This window comes from Pseudophryne corroboree, chromosome 6, assembly GCF_028390025.1.
Source record: "Pseudophryne corroboree isolate aPseCor3 chromosome 6, aPseCor3.hap2, whole genome shotgun sequence".
Taxonomy (NCBI): domain Eukaryota; kingdom Metazoa; phylum Chordata; class Amphibia; order Anura; family Myobatrachidae; genus Pseudophryne; species Pseudophryne corroboree.
Window position 1 is genome coordinate 18,394,148 of NC_086449.1, and position 17,405 is coordinate 18,411,552.

Genomic DNA, 17,405 nt, shown 5'->3' on the forward strand with positions numbered 1-17,405 from the left:
ACCGGCACTCCAATGAATAAAGTAATCAGCTGGTGCCCTCACATATACCTCCGTATATACATACAATCGCTGCTGGTGCGGCACACGGCTTGAGAAAAATTCCAGTAGACTGGCGTGTATAACAACGTTTCAGTGCTCCTTTTTATTGCACTATCATCAGGTTAAAACCAAGATAACATACACATACCTTTTATATGATCAACACCCATGTGAGACGCCGGTTCGGAAAACCCGCCCAGGGTCCCATTCCGGAAACAATAACCTGTAACGTCAGCGCGTTTGCACTCACCAACCATCACCATGACAACACATAAACACAGAGAACAGACCTGCATCAGAAAAGATTTTTCTGTGTTAACCTGATGATAGTGCAATAAAAAGGAGCACTGAAACGTTGTTATACACGCCAGTCTACTGGAATTTTTCTCAAGCCGAGTGCCGCACCAGCAGCGATTGTATATATATATATATATATATAATTTCCAAAGTGTTTCTGGATTTTTTATTATTTATTACTTGCTATTAAAGTCTATTTTCTTTGAGAATACATACAGACACAATGTATACACATATTGAGAAATTAAAACCCTTATGTGACTGAGATGTAGCAAAATTAGCATATGATAATCTAGACACAAAGGGGTAAATTTACTAAGATGGGAGTTCTATTTAAGATGGGTTGTTGCCTATAGCAACCAATCAGTTTCCAGGTATTATCTTCTAAAAGGTGCTAGATAAATGAGAAGTAGAAGCTGATTGGTTGCTATGGGCAACATCCCATCTTAAATAGAACTCCCATCTTAGTAAATTAACCCCAAAGAGTGGGGAAAAAATAAAATTGTTGGTTATTCTTTAGATATGATAACCATCTTTACACACAAAAAAGCAACAAGAGAAGGGAGCATGAAGCTTTGAATAAAGGTCATTATTGGAGCCTAGAGAACCACACTGTATGTTAAATATCTAGAACTGATAAAAAATATATAATTCTGAAACCTTAAAATACCATATTTAGTTCTATCGAGTCGTTTAGTCCTTCTGGAAAAATCCTATTCAGTTTAAATATCCAAAAGACTTCTTGTTTGCACAGTTTTCTATAACGATCACTTCCTCATAATGTTTTAGGAATAAATACTAAACCAAGTATTTTTAGGCATTAGGGTCGCCGTTATGGGATCATCATAGTGCTTGTACACACTATGGGGGGAATTCAAATGTTTGAAAAGTCAGTTGGGTGTCTGTTTTTTCCTGTCTGTTACATAGGAAAAAGACAGACACCCAACTGACTTTTCAAACAATTGAATATCCCCCAATGTGTCTGAACTCTTTTTATTATATTTATTTGATGCTACAGGAACCGAACTTTCAGAGCTTGGGTAGTTCAACCTATATACTTATTATTGCATCCACAGACCTCCCATTTATTTAAATTGTTTGTTTTCTTAGATATCATGGAAAAGAACCTGTAAGGATAAAGTGTGCCACCTTGTGACTGTGAAAGTACTGCACCTACACTACTGATGAAGCGTCAACCTTGAGAATAAAGGGATGCATTACATCAGACTGTCTTAGAATTGGGGCATCATAAATGATTGTTTCAAAGCTTGAAATGCTGACTCAGCTTCCCCTGACCATTGTGAATGGTTGGCACCTTTGTGAATGAGGGCTGTAATTGGAGCCACTAGGGTGGAAAATCTTTTAAGAAATTTACAGTAGTAGTTGGAAAAACCTAGAAACCGATGTACCACTTTCTAAGTCACTGGTTTGGACCATGCGAGAATGGCTTATATTTTCTCAAGGTCTGTATGCCAATCAGCTCAATAGATAATGTACACCAGGAACAGAATTGAGGGAACTTCATGCATTTTTTCCAGCTTGCAGTAGAGGTGATACGAACGCAGTCTCCAAAAAACTTCTTTAACTTGTGAATGATAAGTTTATAAGTCTTGAAAGAAAATGAGTATGTCCTTGAGGTAAACTACTATGGATTTATACAGTAGGTTTCAAAAGATATCATTCATAGTTTTGGAAGACAGCAGGGGCATTGCTTAGGCCAAAGTGCATCACTAGGCATTCGTAATGTCCATCCCTGGTGTTAAAGGCCGTCTTCCACTCATCTCTATCGAATCCGGATTAGGTTGTAAACCCAAATGACCTCTTTTTTTCCTAATAACCTGTCTCTTATTTACACTAAAATGCCCGCACTACTCTGTGCCTTCACTGGGCTAATATCATATTACCATAAACCATGTAATTGCCTGAAGTGATATAAGGGGCTAACTTGGGTGATATTGCATACTGTAATATTTTTTTATAACTAACATCCACTGTTGGGACTTCGGGATGTCTAGCTTGCAGAAGTCTTACAATATAGGGATACACTTAATTAAGAGGTTTAAACTGTATGGGAATGAAATAACTTTTAATTTAGACCATGATATGCTTTTTCACTGAAGCCATAATAAAATTGTTTTGGAAAAGACTAGCATAGTAATCTAGTAGTATTGAGTAGTTATACACTACCACTTGTATATCCTGTATCATTTAATTACATTTTGGGATATCTGCTATTTGAAAAATTTTATAGTGTATAAATACCATAAAATTGTTATAATGCAATTTTACAAATAAATTTCTCAAATGCTATTTTTACGTCTTTATTCCTCAAGCTGTATATTATTGGGTTTATCAATGGGGTAACCACAGTGTAAAACAAGGACAAGACTTTACTTATACTCCGTGACTGCCCTCGTGTTGGAAGAACATAAATGCAGAACAGAGTGGTATAAAATATGGACACAATGGTCAGGTGGGAGCTACAGGTGGAGAAGGCTTTCTGTCGCTTGGTAAAGGACGAAAGCCTTAGGATAGCTTGTATAATATATATATAAGATACAATTATTAATATGAAGGGCAAAATAACCAATGGAAAACTAAGAAATATTACTTCCAATTGCAGAACAGAGGTATCAGAACATGAAAGCACTATTAAAGGTGGATAGTCACAAAAGAAATGGTCAATAATTTGTGGTCCACAAAAGTACAGCAAACCCAATGTTACTGTGTCAATCAAAGGCATTGAGAAACTTAGCAGCCAAGATATAATAATCAATTTTATGCTTAAGATACTGTCCATTATACAGGTATAATGCAGGGGGTTGCAGATGGCTAAATATCTGTCATATGACATCACAGTGAGGAGGAGACACTCTGAGCTTTCTGTTACTACAAAAAAATAAAATTGAGTGATACAGCCTACAAAAGAAATTGTGCCCACTTTATTTACAATGGTATGAAGCATGTTGGGGATGATGTCTGTGGTCAGCATGATGTCAGACAAGGAGAGTTGAGTGAGGAACAGGTACATGGGGGTCTGAAGGTTCTTGCTGTAGAACACCAATGTAATTATTAACAGGTTTCCACATACAGTCATTGAGTAAATCACAAGAAGTATAAATAGGGATATTGTTCTGAAGCTTTGGAGGCTCTGAAATCCCAAGAGGATGAAGTCAGTGATAGAAGTAATATTGCTCTCCTGCATTGCTTGGATGACAAGAAATAAGTACAAATAATTAGCACACTAAGAGGTCTATTCATCAAGCACTGATAAGAGTGGAGAAATGAACCTGTGGAGAAGTTGCCCATGGCAACCAATCAGCTGCCCCGTACAACTTTCTAGTATGCAAATTATAAATGTTACCTCAATGCTAATTGGTTGCCATGGGCAACTTCTCCACTGGCTCACTCCACACTTTTCACTGCTTCATGAATAGACACCTTATACTGGTTATCTCATCTTATCACATGATATGTGTTATCAATAAGGATGAGCGGTTTAAGTTCCCTGAGAACCGAGCACGCACTAACTTGGGACACAAGCCGGATCCGAATTAGGCTCAGTTTTTCACCTGGCTCTGATCCAAAAATGAGGTAAAATGTCATCATCCCACAGTCGGATCTCGCGGGTTCTATATATAGTCCCAGTGGTCGGTTCCATCTTCACTCCGGACATCAAATGTGCATAGTAAGGATGTGTTCCTTCTCTGCTGTTAGGAAAGGAGCAAGCAAGCAAGCAAGGAAAGAGCAAATAGGGACAGGAGAAATCAAAGGGGGGCAGGAGAGAACAGAGGGGGCAGGAGAGAGCAGAGGGGTTGTTTTGCAAGAGAGTTGAGTTGGGTGCTTGGGTGTGCTGTCACTGTGTTAGGGCTCTCAATAGTAGCATACTGTGGCTGTGTATAGAAGAAGGTGTTCTCTGTCTATAAGGGGCTGTATACACTACTGCTATATATCCTCTGTGTGTGATCCAAAGCAAAAAATATATTTTTATTGGTGCATCACTCTGACTACTAGTACTACCAGTACTGCCACACACCACTGCTATACATCTGTGTGTAATCCAGATCAAAAAATATATTTCTATTGGTGCATCACTCAGTGACGACTACCAGTATCGCCGTACACTACTGCTATATATCTGTGTGATCCCCCAGAGCAAAAAATATATTTATTTTGTTGCATCACTCATTGACGACTACCACTACGGCCATACACTACTGCTATATATCTGTGTGTGATCCAAAGCAAAACTAATATTTTATTGGTGCATCACTCTACATTTACTGCAATTTCTGTACACTACTGCTATATATCTCTGTGTTTGATCCTCAGCAAAAGATATATTTCTATTGGTGCATCACACACTGATGACTACCAGTAATGCCTTACACTACTTATGTATATCTGTGTGGGATCCAAAGCAAAAAATACATTTGTATTGGTGCTTCACTCAGTGATGACTACCAGTACTGCAGCAAACTAGTGCTATATATCTGTGTGTGATACAAAGCAAAAAATATATTTCTTTTGGTGCATCACTCTGAGATGACTACTAATACTGCAGCTGCTGGACACGACTACTGCTATATATCTGTGTGGGATCCAGAACAAAAAATATATTTCTATTGGTGCATCACTCAGTGACGACTACCAGTACTGCCGTACACTACTGCTATATATCTGTGATCCAAAGTAAAAAATATATTTCTACTGATATGTTACTCAGAGACAACTACTGCCATACACTACTGCTATTTACTTGTGTGTGATCCCAAGCAAAAAATATATTTCTATTGTTGCGTCACTCTGACTACTAGTACTGCGGCTGCCATTCAGTACTGCTATATATCTGTGTGTGATCCAAAGTAAAAAAAATAATTCCATTGGTTCATAACTCTGTGACAACTATTAGTACTGCTGTACACATTTGCTATATATTTGTGTGTGAATGAAAGCAAAATTTATATTTCTATTGGTACATCACTTAGTTATGACTACCAGTGCTGCTGTACATTACTGCTATAATTCTGTGTGTGATCCACAGCAAAAAATATATTTCTATTGGTGCGTTACTCAGTGACGACTACCAGAACTGCCAGACACTACTTCTATATATCTGTGTGTGATCCAAAGCAAAAAATATATTTCTGTTGGTGCGTCACTCAGTGACTACCAGTACTGCGGCTGCCGAACACTACTACTTTATATCCTTACTCAATGCATGAGAAATGGAGGTAAAACAAGTGAAAGATCAAGAACCACTTACTACTACTAGTACTGAAGCTGCTACCGCTAGTCATGACAACAATGCAATTCCATCATCGGTTGAGGCCGATGACCATTGGTGTACAGGACATGTAAAGCCAAAGAAGAAAAATTTGAAGTTGGTAAAAAAATAAAAAAATAAAGTTAGCTGAAGGGAAACATAAAATTGGCAATATGCCATTCACTACATGAAATGGCAAGGAAAGGCTCTGTTTATGACTGGTTGTTCTGAAGCTCATAATGATAATGTAAGCTCTCCTCCCTATAGAAGAATTAAAAAAGGAAACTTGTAAAGGCACAGGAACCAAGTGTGCCTTCAAAAATATCACAATTTCCCAAGGAGAGTCCAAGTGGGCCTGTGGTTGCTATGTCTAACCATACTGTACTGTTAGAGGAGGCTCCTACCTCCATGTGCATGCCCTTTGCAAGTGATGAGAGGAGCAGCACCAGTCCACGTGCTGACATTGAGATTGAGGATGTTGCTGCAGAAATACACCAGAATGAGGAGGATATTGGTGTAGCTGGTGCTGAGGAGGAAGTTGATGATGAGGATTCTGATGGTGATGTGGTTTGTTTGAATAAGGCACCAGTGGAGACAGTTGTTGACCATGGGATGAAAAAGCTCTTTGTCATGCCTGGGCAAAATTAAAAAAAATCCACCTCTTTGGAGTGGAATTATTTCTTAATGAATCAAGACAACAGTGTCAAGCCATGTGTAACCTTTGTCAATCAATAATAAGTAGGGTTAAGGATGTTAACAACCTAGGAACATCCTCCCTTATACATCACTTGCAGTGCATCCATCAAAAGTCATTGTCAAGTTCAGAAACTTTGGTTAGGAGTGTGACCAGTCCAGTGACACCTAACTCCCTTTCATCTGTTGTATCCAAGCACCTGCATTCCACACCACCAACACCCTCATCGTCAATTTCCTCCTCAATCAGGTATAATTGACTCCTCTCTCACCTGGGATTCCTCCGGAGGATACTTGAGTGCTATGCCTACTGATGCTGCTGCCGTTGTTGCTGCTGGTAGTCGATCGTCATCCCAGAAGAGGACCAGGAAAACCACTTTTCCTACTGTAACTAAGCAATTGACTGTTCATCAGTCCTTTGCAAGGAAAATTAAGTATGACAGCAGTCACCCAGTTGGAAAGTAGTTTACTGAGGCCATAACAACTATGCTGGTGTTAGACGTGCATCCAGTATCCGCCATTAGTGCAGTGGGATTTAGACAGATTATGGACATACTGTTTCCACGGTACCAAATCACGTCTAGATTCCACTTCATTAGACAAGCGATTCCCAGATTGTACAAGGACATTACAAAAAGTGTCATTAGTGCCATTAGAAATGCCATTGTACCCACTGTCCACTTAACCATGAACATGAAGACAAGTGGAACAGGGCAAACTAAGGACTACATGACTGTGACAGCCCACTGGGTAGATGTATTGCCTTCCACAGCAACAACAGTAGCAGCAGCATGTCACAAACGCCAACTCATTCCTGGGCAGGCTACGCTGTGTATTACGGTTTCAGAGAGAGGCACACCACTGAGAACCTCTTAGAGAAACTGAGGTACATCACTGCACAATGGCTTACTGCACTTGGACTTTCCCCATGATTTGTGATATCTGACAACGCCACCATTATTGTTATAGCTTTACAACTAGGCGAACTCCAATATGTCCCATGTTTTGCTCACAAAATTGTTAATTTGGTGGTGCAGAATCTTATTTAAAAATGACAGTGGTGTGCAGAAGAGGCTGTCGGTGGCCTGAAAAAATTGTGGCCAATTTTTACATTCAGCGACTGCGAGTCGAAGACTGGAGCACCAGCAAACGTTCTTGAACTTGCCCTGCCATCACCTGAAGCAAGAGGTAGTAATAAGGTGGAATTCTACTCTCTGTATGTTTCGGAGGATAAAGGAGCAGAAAAAGACCACTCAAGCCTACAGATTTGTACACATACACTTTTTCTATTTTTCTCAGTTTGGTATGCCATGGCTTGTCATGCATCACATGGCTAAGCTTTTTTCTATGAGCACCGAGTGAATGGATGTTGATGTCCAAAGAAGAATTTTTATGGCCATTTTTATGTAGCCTGCAACTGCCACTCTCTTAACTTGGTCTAGAATGATGCAGCTTTATCCTGTCCTGAAGCAATCACATTTTTCAGTCTGATACAAAACATTTACATTTTTCTCAGCATAAACACCATCGGTGTTTTAACAGTGGAGAGGCCCATGAGCAGACTTTAGGTTTACTCACTCCTCTTCATGGCACCGTAGACTCTGGCATTGTGCCAAGGTCTACTGCACATGTGCAGGTTTAAATCCTTACTGCATGTGTAGTGGTCATTTTGCCTGTGAATTTTACCACAGCTACAGTTTCGACGTGGCTGCAGTTTCTACCTGGGAGTCCGGGAACATAAGTAATAAAACATGGGTTGAGTTTGTGTTATGTGAGCCCCTCTGGACTCAGGACCCCATGTGAACCATAACACATTGCACCCATTATAGAAACGCCAATGATTAAGACATAGATGGCACATTCTGAAGAACAACATAAATGCCTTGACTTAAACCTTAAAGTGTAACTTACTGGGAGAGTTTATGCTGTAAAAACCATCATATTCCAAATTGTTCAAATATATGAAGCTCTAGTAGAAGCCTCTGAAGATCTAAACATGGGGGGTCATTCCGAATTGATCGCTTGCTAGAAGTTTTTAGCAGCTGTGCAAACGCATATTCGCCGCCCACGGGGGATTGTGTTTTCGCTTTGCAGTAGTGCGAACGCCTGTGCAGCAGAGCGACTGCAAACACATTTTGTGCAAAACAAGACCAGTCCTGTAGTTACTTAGCCTGTGCGATAATTGCTGCGATGAGTGACACGGTAATGATGTCAGATAACCACCCAGCAAACGCCCAGCGTTTTTCCAAACACTCCCAGAAAACAGTCAGCTGACACCCATAAATGACCTCTTTCGGCCAATCTCCTTGCGTTCGACTGTGTGATTGGAATCATAGCTAGAACCAGTGCAAAACCACAATGGACTTTGTACCCATACGACGTGCATGCACATTGCGGTGCATACGCATGCGCAGATTAGCCATTTTTTCCACTGATGACTGATCGCTACGCAGCGAACAACGGCAGCTAGCGATCAACTCGGAATGACCCCCATGGACCCTTTTGGAAAGGCTGCAGCTGGTGGCTATGTACAGAAAATTAAACACTTTGTTGCTATGTTGTTTAGTGTTGTGGTAAGAGATTCTTTTTTGGATAAATATGGTTAGTAAAATGCTGCAGTCCAAAGTAAAGAACTTGCAAGCAACAACTGAAATGATCCGGAGCATTAAAACATTTTTTGAAGACTATAGCTGGACTGGATGTGAAGCTGTATTAATAACTGATAGAGAAATTGCAGAAACCCTTGAAACAAACCCCAAGGGGTAAATTTACTAAAGTGGGAGTTTTTTTTAGAACTGGTGATGTTGCCTATAGCAACCAATCAGATTCGATCTATTATCTTCTAGAAGCAGCTTGATAAATGTTAAGTAGAATCTGATCACTAGTTCTAAAAAACTCCCACCTTAGTAAATTTACCCCCAATTTTCAAGAAGAGAGACAACTTTGCCCAGCAAGAGTAAAGCATCACTGTGATAATAAGTACACAGACGAGCCAGTTATTAGCACTAGAGATTCCTTTAAATTAAACCTTTTTATGTAACTATTGGACACGGCAATTAATTCAGAAAGTGATCATTTTCAACAATTACATGAGCACAGTGAAATATTCAGTTTCATTCATGGCATCTCAAACTTATCTGAAAAGTGGAATTATACATTGGACAAGAGCTGCAGTGATTTAGATAAATACTTAATTACTTTAATGTTTATGGACACAAATTAAAGCAGGAGTTACTAGTCTTGTCCAAAATAACTCACAATAAAGACATTTTTGACCCGGTGGAAATACTGAATTTCATATCTAGGATTAGCCTTACAAAGAACTTTCCTAATGTGAATGTGTCTCTTCGGATGCTACTGTCGAATACTGTGACAGAGACAAACTGCTGAAGGCCTAAAAACCTTCCATAAGTACTACTGGTTAGTACATGTAATATGCATGCACACATATAGTCAGAATATATCCAGAAAGCCATAGTCTCTAGTATAGGATATAAGCAGCAGAGAATCCATTTTGTTTTTCTCTAAATGATACAGCATATATTCTTTTGTATTTTAGTTGAACTTTAAAACATAGAAAAGAATGTTGAAAACAAATTGTTTGCCAGTTCTAATTGCACGTACGCATTTCCGAAGTCCAGTCTATTTCCAAGAATGCATTACCCCCACACACACATATTGTAGACAATGGAAAAATAGGAATTGGATATTTTAGTAATGTCCAAGAGAAACTTGTGATTCTGACGCAATTACATATTTTTGGTTTGATTATGCCAATGTCCATATATGTCCATTTTATTAGAAAACAAGTGTCATTACGGTAGGCGTGAATAATGAAATGTATAATGAATATATTGAAATGTAACGCCCTGATCTGGGCATTCTGATATTCAAATTTGATAACAGAGGACTGACCTCTGTAACCAAGGTGATCTGTATACCAATAAATTTAATTACTTATTTTAAGAAATCTGAATCCTGACTATTTGCTTGCAATAGCACTTTAACTGTAATCAACGAATTAGACAATTTGGGGGCTCTCCGAACGAACTTGAATTGGTCCTTTCATCGACTTCTCACTAAGGGTGGAGACGACACCAATCCTGACATCACTACAACGGGTGCTGGTAAGTATGGAATGTAGCATGCTGATGTGTTGTGCTGCTTTTATACTTACTGGTCAACTGTGTGATGTACTTAATAACTGCATTGCTGATTAGTTGTGCATTGAGTGTGTTTAAGTCGGTTGAAGGACCAAGTAGCCAAGAAAAGTAACTCGGGAAATGTTGATTGACAGATGCTGTTGCATGTAAATAAGAAAAAAAAAAAAAAAAAAAAAAAAAAAAAAAGACCTGGGTTTTTCACTCTTAACTCTGTGAATGAGTGCGTGTATAAGTGCTGTGGACCATCTTCACGAGGTCTGTTTGTGTTTCAATCTGCATTTACAGTATCACGTGCCCTCGTTAACGCTGTAAGTGTTAGATAAGATAAGAGCCAAAAATAAGTAAAAAGCACATAGACCACCTCCCTTGTTAGTCAGCTACACGTGTACAAGAAGGGTGTGTGAGAGAGAACAGAGTGAACAGCCCAAGGTTATATTTGAAAATCGTGTAAGTGATTGTAACTCATGGTAATACTGATCTAGAAAAGGGCTGCTAATTGGTTTAAATATATGGATTCTGGTAGATAACGGAATCTGCAGTCCCTTCAGGATTCTGAGTCTGTGTGACAATCTGATGTATTAACAGTGACTGTTACTGTGCACAGAAGTGAGTAACTCTAAAGAAGAGTATTGATTGTGATTATAGGGATATTTACTGCTGGTTTCAATAGGTAGACGTACCGCGTTAGAACTATTTGCTGTTCAAGATGGGGGCAGGTTTTTCGACGTATGAAAGAGCAGGGAGAATTAACCCTAGAAGTGCTTACTTTATAATGGAACAATGTGATCCAGACCTTGTGCAGTATTGTGACCAGTGGGTGTCACTTACCAAGCTTGATAAAATGTGTTTTCCTGTATGTGGATCGTTCAATACAGAATGTTTAGACACAGTAAGAGACAGAATCATGTCTACAGTGAAGGCTCAGAATAGGTTAAAACAACTGAGATGCTTGCGCCAGTGGTATGCTATTGCCAATATGTATAAATTAGATAATACAGTTGGAACAATGCAAACCCAGCCGCTTATAACAGATTGCCGTAAACATCTGGCACTGGCATCATCAGTATCCGCACCAACAGGGGACTGTCGCCCTCCAGCATATTGTCCACTATATCCTCAGAATATTACTAGTATATCAGAGGATCAGTGGCAGGAGGAGCAACAGTTTGCAGGAATAGCTTGCACGCTAGCACAACCTAGGGCAGTTGGGAGAACAGAGAGGGCTGCTGCGTCCTCCACGAGCTCAGGTCAGGTAACTGTTAAAACTAGTGAGGAATCTAGTGACGGTAGCACAGATGAGATATTATCAGAACCAGAGGAGGTAGCAGCGAAAGAGACTCGCAAGGAAAAAGCAGATAGGTTGCGCGCTGAAGCTATAATTACTAAAGATACTCTGCGCAAACCCAAACCTACACTGGAGTTGCAACCAGTCAGGGTATTTACAGTGCCAGGGCAAGAGGTAGGGTCAGATAGAACTGTTCCGATGTGGAGTCCCTGGAGACAAACAGATTTGCAATCTTTAATACAGAGTTTTCCCGATCCAAGAAAAAATCTGCATAAGGCATGTAAATATGTGGAAACTGTGTCACTCATACATGAACCTGCAGGGAGGGATTGGAAGCAGTTAATACTAGCAATGTATCCAAATGAGAAAATTGATAGCACTAAGGTAGTTACAGCAGAAATGCTAGAGGCTACGCAATTAACTACTGAGCAGCAGAAGAATGTGGTGAAAATGTTTCAAGAACAGTTAAAACTGGTATTTCCCCAGCGTATTGATTGGTCTAAATTGTATCAGACAAAACAGGAGCTGACTGAGTCTGTGGCTGAATACTATAAGCGATTGATGGAAAATCTTAAGGAGTATGGTGGAATCAGTGATGAGAATGATGCACAGGTTGCAGTCATGATTAAGGGTTTGTTTATGGATGGGTTGAATGAAAAATTGCGTGACCGCGTGACCATACAGTACCCTGAATGGAAAGATGAAGTGCTTGGTGTTTTGCTTAATGCTTCAAAAAGACATGAAAGAAATATTTTAGTTAAGGATTCTAAGGCTAAAGATAAGCTAATGACATTGCAGATAAAAACTTTAGAGAGAGCAGCAAATGAGTCCTTAAAGGAACATATGCATCAGAAGCAAACTCCCCAGATTAAGCAGATTAAAGCATCTCAAAATGGTATATGTTATGCATGCGGAATTTATGGACATTACCAGCGTAGTTGTCCATCTTACAGAGCACTACAGGTACCAGCAAGGCGTTCTGCACAGCCTTTTCACTCTTCTCCCTCCGTGATTCCCCCTCCTCCTTTTCCTCCCCCCGGCAGAAAGTATAGAGCCAACAAAGTTTCCTTTGCAAGCTCTCCTGGCCGAGAGCCCAGAGGACAACGCCTAATCGCTGCAGCAGGAGCTTCACAGTCTCCCTCACAGTCATGGGCTGCACGGGGGGGGTCAAGGGACCAGAGCAAGACTATAGGATGAGGCTAGCGCCAGCATTCTTGCTGCCCATATGGGAGGGTTACCGGAGCCTACCGTATGGATGCAAGTAGGCAATGATACATACAATTGCCTTATTGATACTGGTGCTGAACGCAGTGTATTAAAAGATAAGGGGAATATTTCCAAAACTTTACAAACAGTACAAGCGATAGGAATTACTGGGAAAGTCACTACACTCCCTGTATCTTCTAATCAGAAAGTAACACTGGGTCCCATATCAACCTCACATGCCTTTGTGTTATCGGAAAATTCACCTTCTAATTTACTAGGTAGGGACCTACTTTGTAAATTAAACTGCACTATATATTGCTCTCCAGATGGGGTATTTTTACAGATTCCTGACAAAAGTACAGAGGAAGTGCAGGCGTATTTGGATACCGCCCATATAAAAACCTCTATTTACCCTGTGATTTTATCTCCGCAGGTAAAGAACATGCTTGATGAAATACCTGAGCACTTATGGGCCACTGAGTCACATGATATAGGCTTAATAAAGGATACACCTCCGGTACAGGTGGAATTACTCCCGGGAAAATTACCTCCTAGGGTTCCGCAGTATCCATTAAAGCCAGAAGCAGAGAAAGGACTAGAATCAGTTATGCAAACTTTACTAGATCAGGGAGTTTTAGTAAAGTGTATAAGCACTGCAAATACTCCAGTGTTTCCCATAGCCAAGCGTAATCCCACACCTGGGAAACCTACAAAGTGGCGTTTGACTCAGGATTTAAGGGCACTGAACAAAGTGGTAAAGTCGCATTATCCAGTGGTGCCAAATCCTGCCACCATATTAACGCAGATTCCTGCAGATGCGACTCATTTCAGTGTAATTGATTTATGCAGTGCATTTTTTTCAGTGCCGGTACATCCTGACTCACAATACCTGTTTGCATTTACCTATAGGGGTGTCCAGTACACCTGGACACGGCTTCCACAAGGGTATATTGAGAGTCCAAATTGGTATTCACAATGCCTGCGTAATAATCTGCAATCTTTTGTACCCACAGATGGTTCCGTCCTTATACAATACGTGGACGACCTGTTGCTGTGCTCCAAGTCGTTTGAAGCATCCCTTGCAGACACTAAACAATTATTGTGTTTCCTTGCAGAGGCAGGTCACAAGGTGTCGCAGGATAAAATTCAACTGTGCACTGACAAGGTTAAATATCTGGGTCATTATTTGGCACCAGGCCAAAGACAGTTAGACCCTCAGAGGGTGGAGGTAATGGTAAAACATCCATTACCCAAAACACAAAAGGATGTGCGTGCCTTTCTTGGCATGGCACAATTTTGCAGACAATGGATACCAGGGTTTTCGACAGTGGCCCTACCCCTACAGCAGTTCATTTCTCAGGATAAACCACAGATAGTGCAGCATACACCTGAGTCAGTCGCTGCTTTTGACAAAATTAAACAGTTGTTGACCACGGCCCCAGCGTTAGGCTTACCTAACTACAGCAAACCATTCCAACTTTATTGTAGTGAGAATAAAGACACAGCTTTAGGGGTGTTGACACAAATACATGGGGACAGACACAGACCCATAGGTTATTTCAGTGCACAGTTGGATACGGTTGCAAAAGCATTGCCCACATGTTTACGGGCAGTGGCTGCAGCCGTCCTATTGCTGGAAAAGACCCAAGATATTGTGTTACAGCATGAATTACACCTGTATGTCCCACATGCAGTTGCACAAATACTAAACAACGCACAGACTAGACATGTGTCCACTGCTAGATTCTCCCGGTGGGAGATAGCTCTTTTGACTCCTGGTAATCTCACAATACACAGGTGCAACAATCTGAATCCTGCCACATTGTTACCCTCGTCCTCCGAAGAGAGGAATAGAGAGGATGAGGAGGAGAAGGAGAACAATGTGCATGATTGCAATACATACATGAATCAAAACTTTTCAGTTAGACCTGATATCTCTGAAACACCATTAGAAAACCCAGATATGGTTTTGTTCACCGATGGTAGTTGTCACAGGCAGACACAGGATGGGTCATTGGTGACAGGGTATGCTGTCACGACACAGGATAAGGTTGTAGAAGCCAAACCATTGGGCCCACCTCATTCAGCTCAAGTAGCAGAGTTAATAGCATTAATTAGAGCATGCCAGTTAGCAGAAGGGAAACGAGTAAACATCTACACAGACTCCAGATACGGGTTTGGAGTGGTACAAGATTTTGGGGCCATCTGGAAGCATAGGGGATACCTTACTGCAGCAGGAACACCCATTGCAAATGCTCACTTGGTAAAAGAGTTAATAAATGCTATACAATTGCCAGAAGAAGTTGCAGTAATTAAATGTCAAGCACACACAAAACAAATTGATGCTGTTTCCATGGGTAATAGGTTGGCTGACATGACAGCCAAAGAAGTTGCCGTAGCTCCATGCCAACCTGAAACACCAGCCATGATGATGATTTTTAATGAAATAACATGGGAAAGACTAAAACAGTATCAGAAGGGTACATCGTCAAATGAGATTAACAATTGGAAATTAAAAAAATGTTGTCAGAGAGAGGATGGTATTTGGGTGGGGCCAGATGACAAACCAGTGGCTCCTAAACAATTGTTGCCAGCACTAGCAGAAGGTGCTCATGGCTTAGTACATTTGGGTGCAGACAGCATGAACAGAATTGTTCAGTCATATTGGTATGCTCCAGGGTTTATCAAGGTTGCCAGAAATAAATGTGAAAGCTGTGTTATTTGCTTGAAAAACAATGTTGGAAAGACAGTACCTACCCAGATGAGACATTTGCCAAATGCCTCAGGTCCATTTCAAAGGTTACAGATTGATTTTATTCAGTTACCAAAGATAAGAGGGCTTCAGTACGTGTTGGTTTTAGTGGACATGTTCAGCGGTTGGGTTGAGGCTTGGCCTACGGCCTCAGACACCGCACAGTTCACCGCTAAGAAAATTTTGCAAGAATTTGTATGTAGATATGGGTTACCGTATGTTATTGAAAGTGATCGTGGAACACACTTTACAGGGAAAGTTTTTCAGAGAATGTGTGAAATGATAGGAATAGAATCCAAACTACACACGCCGTATTACCCAAAGGCGTCAGCAAAAGTGGAAAGAATTAATGGGGTTATTAAAAACAGGTTAGCTAAGCTTACCAAAGAGACGGGATTGTCGTGGCCAGAAGCACTACCTATAGTGCTTCATAGTATTAGAATCACACCTAAACCCCCGCTCAATCTCTCTCCTTATGAATTGCTATTTGGACTTCAACCAAGATACGTTACTAACCCAAAGACTGATTTAAAAATGCAACATGATTTGACTGTTCAATATGTTATTCAATTGTCTAAGCAGCTAAGAGATCTCCGACGTGCTCAACAGAGTATTCAGCCTATTTCCTCCTTGGGTCCAGCACACCAGATTCAGCCTGGGGACCATGTGATGGTGAGAAGCTTCCTGCGGTCGGGTTCCCTCACAGATCGGTGGGACGGTCCTTGGCAAGTGCTCTTGACAACAGATACCTCCATAAAGGTTGCCGAAAGAGACACGTGGGTACATGGATCCCATTGCAAACCGGTAAGAGACCCAAGTTTGAAAAAACAAAGAGACTCTGATTTGTGCGCAGACACGACGAAAGATTCCAGAGACTCTAATTTGCTTGTGAATACAGACTTACCCGACCTGTGTGTAGCAGGGCTCTTCAAGCAAGATGGAGATGATTGCATATAATCGATTACAGGCCTACCGAATAATGTCCCAGAAAAGTTTCAAGTTATTTTGCTGTTTACTGGGAACCATCATGGTCCTTACCATAGGGGGCATTTTGTATCTTGGAGAGAGGGCGAGCAGGGGCTCATGGTCTGACTATGCGGCCTCCATTAGAGTGGATGGTCATTATTTTAACCAAACAATTCCTTCCTCTTTTCTAAGCAGGCCCCCCCGATCTATCAACAACGATGATCTGTGCACCGAGTCTGATTTACCTCCAGTCGAAAGGTGCATTTGTGATTACTGTACCAAACCCCCAGAGGAGAGGTGCATACTCTGGTGTATGGATAATGTTGGATATTACTCTCGGAATTACCCCATTCAAAAATATCACGCACTGTTGGGACAGGTATTGAATGTCACAAATTGTTGGGTATGTACCAGAACACCGCTATTGAGCGAAAATCTGCCTATGTCACCAGTCCCTGCATCACACGATGAGATAACCAAAGTGATTAGTGTAGAGAGTTGTGAAGAAGATTGTAGCCTAAAAAGTTGTGGAAGACACGTTACTGATCAATATAACAAGACAAAGCCACCCATCATCGTTCTGGCCCCACATGTTAGTGATCGAGTGCCATTTTGTTTTAATAAAACTATAGTTGACATGAGATCCTATGAACCACAACTGTGGACCAGTGCAGGAATGTTTACCCTTCCCAAGGCAGATCACCCGGTTCAATTAGGTAAAGTGGAGAAAGGATATTG

The 17,405-nt window shown here is 40.7% G+C and overlaps 1 protein-coding gene across 1 annotated transcript; it reads right to left on the reverse strand.

Annotated features, from left to right (window-relative positions):
• Window positions 1-2,608: 2,608 nt before the first annotated feature.
• Window positions 2,609-3,541, reverse strand: LOC134934080 (olfactory receptor 10A7-like). Its single transcript, XM_063929589.1, has one exon. The coding sequence runs from the start codon at window positions 3,539-3,541 to the stop codon at window positions 2,609-2,611; it is 933 nt and encodes a 310-aa protein (XP_063785659.1).
• Window positions 3,542-17,405: the final 13,864 nt, after the last annotated feature.